Here is an 8,471-nt window from a genome sequence, read left to right on the forward strand (position 1 = left end):
CAGTGTTTCCCAACCTTATCCACCCCAAGGCACACTTACTGTTAGCATGTCCAAGTGCTGTGCAGCTCAGGGAGGCTACTGGGCTGGAGGACCCTCGGGTGAGCCCTGCCTCACCATCCCATGCTGACCCTGGCCACTACCCCCTGCCCAGGATAATCCCGCTGTACCTGATTTATCGACCTGCCAACAATATTCCCTACGCCACCATGGAGGAGGACCTGGAGGGGCCCTTTGAGCGGTACTGTGTCAGGGAGCGGGACGGCAGCCTGGCCATGAGGAGCACATCAGAGATTGCACAGAAATGCTGCTGCTTCCAGCACTGGCTCTACCAATGGACAAACGGCAACATCCTGGTGACAGACATGGAAGGTAATGGCAGGGGCTGCCCCCCAAGCAGAGAGGAGGTTCTTGCTTCTCTGTGCCATGACCCAGGGCCCAGCATGGTATCCGCCCCGGGGGGAGGAGGCCTCTGCCACCTCCTGGGAGACTCACCCCTGGACCTAGGCTCCCTGCAGTGGCTTGCTCTAAGGCAGGCTGGTGTTCCCTTTCATTGCAGGTGTAGGGTGGAAGATCACCAACGTGAGGATAGCCACAAAGCTGAAAGGGTGAGTGACTCCAGGGAGCTGAGCCGAACTCCTGCCTCCTCACAGGGACTGAGCAGCCTCAGCCTGGTCCTGGCTGCCTGCCCCAGGCAACAGGACTGCCTGCCAGCCTCTATACTTGGTTGAGGGAGAAATGATGCAGTCAGGGATGTAACCACCCCAGTAGGCATGAGCATGGGCCTCCTGTCCTTGCCCCTCAGCCAGCTGGGCACCACCCGCTGTATTCAGTCTCCAGCAGAACTCTGCATCCTGGCGCTGCCCTTGGCAGTCAGTCCAGCATCTCCGTGTATGGTGGTGGGTGGGAGGGGAAGTGAAGGGATGCAATGAGAAGGGGGGCATGCATGAGGCAGCTGATGGCAGAGTGCCATGGCCCATGATGAAGTGCCATGGCCCATGCTAATGAGAGTGAAGCGGTTCCCTAGGAAATGGGAGCCCTCATAAGCAGGGGGGATCACAGAGACCCCAAGCATCCCAATCAGGGGAGAAGGAGCCCTGGGCAGCTGCCTTCAGAGCCTGGGAGCCCCTTCACACATGCCTGGGTACTGAGCATTGCTGTTTGGTGGCAGGTACCAGGGGCTGAAAGAGAGCTGCTTCCCCACCCTGCTGGAGCAGTTTGCTGCTACCCACCAGTGTAACCACTACTGTGAGATCCTGGGCCTGAAGACCCTGGAGACTGTGCAGCAGCCAGGAAAGTCCAAGGGCTCCAAGAGCCCATCGATGGGCAGGAAGGCTTCCTCAACCCAGTCCAGCCCCCAGCTGCAGAAGAAGGGCCTGGCGAGCCCCCAGGGCACCCGCAAGGGTATGGTCAGCCCTAAAAGCTCCTGGAAATCCACTGAGTCAGGGGAGGCCCAGCTAGCCATGAAGTCCAGAACTGGGGAGAGCAGCAGGTCCAGCCGGCTGCAGTAGGCAGAGCCTGCCCGGCGGGATCGCAGAGCCCACGGGCCGGGGGAGGCAGCCTGCTGCTGTGCACACTTGGGAAAAGGGACCCCTACAGCAGCGGCCAGCGCATCTCCTCCCACCAGCCCCCCGCCGTTTGCATCCTGTGTGTGGTGTGCTAATGAAGCAGCAACCGGGCCAAGGACACTCTAGAGCAACCTGGGAAGTAGCCTTGTGGGCCAGAGCTGGCTTGCTGCATGACTGGGCCTGCGGAGGGGGCAGGGGGAGGGGTCTTGTTATCTCACACGCTGCTGATTTATACCTCTGTAAAGGGAAAGCCAAGCTGGGGCAGCCGAGCCTGCGAGGCAGGGGTGTGGGGACAGCCCACTGCCTGCTACTGACCCCGCGGGTTCATCTTCCAAAGCCCCTGTCTGGGCCGTGCCGGCTTTGCGTTCCCTGCCTCAGCTCCGACACTGAACCTGGTGCTCTCTGGGCTGCTGCAAATGCCCCTGCTGCTCCCCCTTCCCCTCCCATCAGGGCTGTTTGGTGCTGGGTGGATCCAGCTGCCCAGGAGGGCAGGCAGACAGACTGGCAATGGGTGCGGCCTCTCCCTGCCTGCATCCCTCCCTCCTGGGCAGTGAGCCAGCACGGACGTGGGCTCCTAGTCAGTGGTATCTCAGGTTGTTCCCCTTGGCTCCAGCTTTTCTCTACTTGGGTTCGTGGTAGCCTCGCACCCCAGCTTGGATGGTTCCTGCCCTGTGTACAAGCCCCTACTACATTGTGACCCATGCCAGCACAGACAGGTTGCACCACCGCTGCATGTCTAACCTGCTGTGCCCTGCAGGGAAGCCCTGAATACTCACATGGAGCCAAACAAGGGCATTTGGAGTGGCAGTCGTCGTGGTGCCCCGTGAAATGCAGCCATGAAAAGCTCCCAGTCCACCAACATGCTTTGCTGGTGCTGTTGCCTAGGGAATGTGTGTGCGTCAGCTCGTGCGCCTGTCACCATGGTAGCTAGGTACCAGCCGTACCAAGACAGAGAGGCAGCTGCTTGCCGCAGCAGGCAACAGGGAGTTCAAGCCCCCAGGAAAAAAGTGTCAAGTCTCTTCCTCCTCCAAGTGGAGATGGCCCTCCTGCTGAAATCCTCAGCTTCCCCTTGCTGTCAAACCCAGGTCCCCTCCTGAACATAGTGACCCCAGGCTGCCCGGTCCCCCACAGGGCCACTCGCTCTGAATGCTGCCAGCAGAGGGGATGAGCAGCCCAGACCCTGCTTGCTAGGATCAGTGCTTGCCAGCTGCAACTTCCCCTTGTGACAAAGTCCCCTGCTGCTGGCAAGCCCCAGGTTGTACTTGCCCCCTCCAGAGCCAGCCCCCCAGGGGTATTTTAGGGCAGCAGAGAGGCAACTGGGAGCTGTTACCTGTTGGTGGAAGCTAGCGAGGCCTCAGGGCTGCTCTGCCTCATGCGGAGGCCAGGTCAGTAGCCAGGCTCAGGAGGAAGGGGGAGAAAGTCACTGCCCTGTGTGCCAGGGCTGCTGTGAAGAGCCAGGCATCATGCCTCATCAGTTAGCTATCTGAGAAGGCAGCAGCCTCACTGCTGACCTCACTAGGAGCCAGGGAGGGCATGAGTCTTTTTTCCTGCACCCTTGCCCTGAGACGCACAGGCAGGCCCTGCCTTGCCTACCTCCCACCCTCTGCCCTGGGGGGAAACAACATGAAAATATGAGCCATGGGCTTCTTCTTTGGATCTTTGTGACAGACACTGGGGCAGGTGATCTGCTTTGCTTGCTTGCATGGTCAGTTGTGCAGGCCCTGACTGGGTTGAGGGCATCTCCCTGATGCAGGAAACCAGTGAAAAGAGGATGCTGCAAAAGCTAAGCACCCTGGCAGGGGAAATACCATGACCATGATGGTGGCAGGGGAAGTACCCTGACTGATGTAGTACAATTAAAATGGCACTGTGTAGTGGAGGGTTGCACTCTTGTCTGCTTGTGAACAGGACTCCCTACTAGAGCCTCATAGTTAGCTTCCCACTGGCCAGCTTCCAGTGGGAAGATCTTGGTTACATGCTGACTTTGTGGAAATGGGAGACATCTCCCTAGCTTGCTCCTGAGGCCATATGGCTGAGGGCAAGCAAAACTCAAGGGCTTCCGAACCCCAAGCCTCTGGGCGTGGGCCTGCACATAGGATGCCTGCCAAAGGATTTGGAAGCATCTGAAGCCCCAGGCTGGAGTGGAGGATACTTGCTGGTAGTAGGGCCACATATGGTTCCTGGACAATTCAACAAGATTTGGACCAGATTTGGCTAATTTGACCTGGGACTCGGAAAATTGCCCTTAAAAAAAAAACAAAAAACCAGGGCTCCTCTGCACGAGGCCATTTGCTTGCTAGTGTGGGGTGGTCACCAGGTGTGGAGCGGCTGCTGCCCCTCTGGAGGGATCGGAGGCAGGTGGCTGATGGTGAAATGGTAATGCAGATGCACCCTCCCTGCTGGAGCTTAGTTACACCCTCTGGTTTCTGTTTATCATTTCTTTTCATTAACTGTGGCTGGTAATGAAGAAGAAGGCAGCTACAGACTCAGGGCCCCACCTCTGTTGTGGGGATGCTGTGAGCTGCCACCACAAACGTGCTTGGAGCCCTATAGCAAATCTCAACTGAGCCAATTTGCCTTCAGGATAGGAGCAGAGCTGGCCAGAACCTGGAAAAGTAAGGAAGCTCTCCCACCCCCTTTCCCTGCCCCAAAAGAAAGCAAAGCCCATGGCAGGGAGCACTTATAGGCTCCAGCTTTGCTGGGTAAGAAGGCATGTGCTTTTGCCTCAGGTCTGCAGTTGTAGCATGTCAGGGCCTCCACCCAACCATGCCTTACACCTGCTGACTGGTGGCTAGGGGAGCTGCAAGCTGCTGGCTTTCATGAGGCATCTGCCTAATGGCCACTGTCGAAAACACACCTTTCTCTCTCAGAGCTGCCCAGTTACAGCAGAGAAGAGCTGGCAGCTGTGGGAAGAACTATGGCAGGGAGTCACTGTTGCCACAGGAGTGGTGGGGATGTTCCTCCAGCTTGTGGAGAGGGCTGAGGCAGGGACAGGGATCACTGTGTCCGCAGTGGAGGTGTCTCTCTCCGATGGCGAGGAAGTGTGATCCGTGTGCCCCAGCTGCCACGTGGCGAGGTCCAGCAGAGACCAGGCGGGGCAGTTTCTTACTGCGGCGCTTTGCATTCCGTGGCTGTGGCTGCGCTTGTCTGCTCAGGAGTGTACATTTCCTGCTCTTGTTCAGATAGTTGTAAAATACCCCTGTACATACTCATCTGTGTATTGGCAAATGGGTGTGCTCGTGTGCAATAAAGTGAGAAGGACTGGTCTGCTCTCCATTATGTCAGTGCGGCTGGCAGGGTTGGGAATTCTCACCATAACAATGCCATCTGCTAATTTTGCTGACTCCCAGCTCCCTCACCCTTCCCCGATTGGTAATAAAACAATATGGAACCTAGCACACACACTTGATGCTTCCATCAACTTTGACCATGATGAAAGTGACCATTTAAATCCACTCTTTGGGCTTTGGCCAACTCCTGACCTGTGACTGTATTCACCTAGGGTGCTGCGGGCCTCAGTTGCCCTGGTTACAGCCATGGGGATCACAGCCATAGACTAGCCAAGCTGCGGAGCTCTGTCCTGGTGCAAAGCTGCTACATAAGGGCTGGGGTGTCAGTGAAGGGGATGAGGAAGGCAAAGGGGACTTATGAAAGGAAAGAGATAAGGGTGCAGAACCTGCAGCCTCTTTTGGCTGCCAAACAGGGCCCTGACCCCTGATGCAACAGGAGCTGCTGGCCATCGAGCACCTTTGACACCCAGGTTCCTACTGAGGGTGCTGAGCTCCAAAAATTTCAGCCTGTAGGCCTAGGGCAGGGGTCCAGTACAGGGGAGACTCCATACCCACCAGCACTGTCCAGCCTAGAGAGGATGGCCAGAGGCAGGGACACTGCAGTTTCCATGGTTTGATCAGGAGCTGTTATTGACTTGACATTATAAAGGAGGGCCCCTCATATGCCTAAGTCAAGGCCACGTGCATGAATCAGGGTGGAAGAGAAGCCAGTTCTCAAGGGCATGGGAGCCAGTCCTCAAGGGCAGGGCGTCAGCTGCTGCTGCATATGGGATAGCAAATGTCAGAAGGAGTAGTCAGGAAAGGCCTGGGCTGTGGGCTGGGCCCATCAGGAAGTAGGGGGAGTGCTCAAGAACCCCCTGTGGCTCACTGATCCTGGAGCCAGCCCAGGGGCAGTTTCCACAATCCAGGCTGGTTGTGTACAGTCTCTGGGGGGTTGCGAGGGGAAGTGCAGTGCAGCTAATGGGAGCTGAGGAGGAGAAGCCCAGGGCCCTGCCCCTGCACCACTCTTTTGTGCCTGGCAGAATGGGCTGGGAAGGTGTCAGGCCCTGAGTGTCAGGTCCTGGTTGATTCTTGCACAAGCCCTTGCCTTTGCAGTTTGGGCATGTGCCCATGTAGGTATCCAGTCCTGTCACCACCTCACAACGGCTGACCTAGGGTTGCCCCAGACAGGTCGTGTGGTTGTAGTGCCCACAGCACTGTGTCGCCAATGCCATGCTGGCCTCAAGTCCTGCCCAGGCACCAGTGAAGGAGAGGGTCCCGTTGTTGCTGAGCATGGAGCTGGAAGAGAGGACCATGGCTGGGGTGAGCCACATGTCAGCAGACACTTGTTGGGTACATATATCCCTGGGATAATGCAGGCCTGAGACTGCCCCCTCCCCTTCTTCCTCCCTCAAGATGTCATCCCTCTCTTCACTGGCCTCCTCTCTTCTGCTGGTTCCCAGCTCCCCACAACCCAAGGCTGAAATCCCCTCCTGGTCCCGCTAAGACAGTTTCACTCTATTTAACACTGCACCAGCCCAGGGACGTTACTGCCACCCTCCTCTCACCCAGGACTGCCCACACAGGTGAGTTCTTCATGGATCTCCTGACATCAGGTGTATTCCTTATAAATGATGCCTGGAGTCCTGTGACTATCAGAGACTCTCAGCTGTTGGTGGCAGAGAAAATAATGGATGTGGCAACCTCTCCCTCCTACCCCTGGCAGCATCCTGTCATGGTTAGCACAGCCTCTCCCAACCTGGAAATGTGGCCATGAAGCTACTCCCTGGTATATCCTTCAGCCCCTGCTCTTGAGCCTTCAAACTCTAGCAGAACAAGAGAAGTCACCAAGGACAACCTAAGAACAGCTTCACCGGCACATTGGTGGGAGCAGGTGACTGGAGCGTGCTGGGGGCAGGCACATTCTGGCTGGGACGGGCAGTGTTGACATACCAGCGTTGAGGCCTTTGGATTGTGAGGGAGCCTGAAGGGGGCAGTTCCCTGAGCTCCAAACTTAGGAGGCAAATAAAAAGCACCCACATCTTTTTATATAGTCATGGTTTTAGGCAAACTCATGGGGCCCTGTATGTTGGAAGGTGCAACCCTGCCTCCTAGTCCAATCTCTGCCCTCCCATCTAGATCGACAACCACGGTTTTGCCTCACACCCATAGGTGCTGACTCCATGAGTGCTCCAGGGCTCAAGCACCCACCAAAAAAAATTAGCAGGTGCTCAGTACCCACAGAGCTGCTTGCAGATGTTAAAAAAAAAATGCTTTACTGAAAGAAGCAGGATGTTACTTCAACCCAGCTCTGCAGCATCTGTAAAGATCAGGTGCATCAGCAGGGCTTTTTGGTGCTTTTAGCTAAAGCTGATTTAACCCACTACTGGGTAAAAGTGTTAAAAAAGCCCCATTAAGTGCCCAATCTTTACAGAAGTTGAAGAGCCAGGTAGAAGTAACGTGCTGCCTCTTCTGTGCATGCGTGGGGCTGAACAAGTTAAAAGTAAAGTGATGGTTTTGTTTTGGGATTTTTTTTACACCTGCAAGCACCCACCAGCAGAAAAAAAAAGTTGGTGCTTATGTTCACTCCCCTCCCTGAAGCCTCCTTTCCCCACCCCAACCTGCCAAAAATACCCCTTCCTGCCCTCTCCACAGCCCAGCACTGTTGTCTCCCCTCCCACAGTTCCTTGAGGCTCAATCCTCCCTCCTCCTACCAGCAGGGTGAGACTCATAAGAGACATTTACTGGGAGGAGGTCCTCAAGAGCCGGGGAGCCCTGAAAGGTTGTCAGCTGCTGCTGCATATGGGACTACAGTCCCTTGAGGACTGTAGGTCCATATTTCCGCTCTCCTGTGCCATGGGGGCAGAGAGCAGATGCTGAAAGGGGGAGTGATCAGGGTGTGACCAGGGGTTTTTCCAGTGTTCCTCTCTTACTTGCAGCTTTTAGCATTTGCAGTTGAATTAGGGAAGGGCAGTGGGTGGGTACACAGGGGCGCAAGGGAGCGGGTGCATTTATTGTAACGGGTGCATGGTTTCTTAATGTGGTTTAAGGTGTGTGATGGAAAGTTTATGCTAGATGATGTGTATATATATATATATATAACTATATATATAACTATAACTATATATATAGTTACATATATATATATTTTTTTTAAATTAAGGCCTAGGAAGGTCTGATTCAGAGGCTGTGCCCCTCACTCCCGTGCTCAATAGCTACTGATGCACCTTTTGCTCTCCAAGCCATTCCCTACAAATCTATTACTTAAGCTACTGAAATAACCTATTACTTAAGCTCCTCAGTCAATCCTGTTGCCCAGCTACAAGGCATAGCATCCTGTGGTGCCACAGGAAAAGCAGGGGGATAACAGAAGTCAGTGTCCTGCTGTTGCAAAGATAGTTAAGAGTCATCCATGCAGGAAGCAGGTTAAAAGTAAATTTCAAAGCAATCTCATTAAAAATGTTGGTAGGAACCACTGTGGAGACTGCAGTGAGATGCACCCCCCCCCCCACCCCCGCGTCCCCGACAATAGGGGGTCCAGTTTCAAATAGGCAAAGCAGAAGGTGTGTGGAGGAGATGGTCTGGGAAGCTGATGCTTTTCCCGCGGGCATGCATGAGGGCCATGCCCCCAGCAGTG

General features: G+C 55.3%; 2 protein-coding genes across 3 annotated transcripts in view; one reads left to right on the forward strand and one right to left on the reverse strand.

Moving 5' to 3' along the window:
* The window catches only part of ALPK3 (alpha kinase 3), a 121,477-nt gene extending 118,130 nt beyond the window's left edge, over positions 1-3,347 (forward strand). The window contains exons 12-14 of the mRNA XM_019503849.1: positions 152-369; positions 557-605; positions 1,169-3,347. Of these exons, the coding sequence (XP_019359394.1) occupies positions 152-369; positions 557-605; positions 1,169-1,508 (607 nt within the window). The 3' untranslated portion in view covers positions 1,509-3,347. The remainder of the gene's footprint in view (positions 1-151; positions 370-556; positions 606-1,168) is intronic.
* A 2,115-nt stretch (positions 3,348-5,462) lies between these two features.
* Positions 5,463-8,471, reverse strand: part of LOC109288807 (sodium/nucleoside cotransporter 2-like) — a 25,283-nt gene continuing 22,274 nt past the window's right edge. For both annotated transcript variants that reach the window (XM_019504567.1, XM_019504569.1), the window contains one exon: positions 5,463-6,133. In XM_019504567.1, coding sequence (XP_019360112.1) covers positions 6,007-6,133 — 127 coding nt within the window. In that variant the 3' untranslated portion in view covers positions 5,463-6,006. The remainder of the gene's footprint in view (positions 6,134-8,471) is intronic.

This window comes from Gavialis gangeticus, unplaced genomic scaffold, assembly GCF_001723915.1.
Source record: "Gavialis gangeticus isolate Ggan-Ray unplaced genomic scaffold, GavGan_comp1, whole genome shotgun sequence".
NCBI lineage: Eukaryota > Metazoa > Chordata > Crocodylia > Gavialidae > Gavialis > Gavialis gangeticus.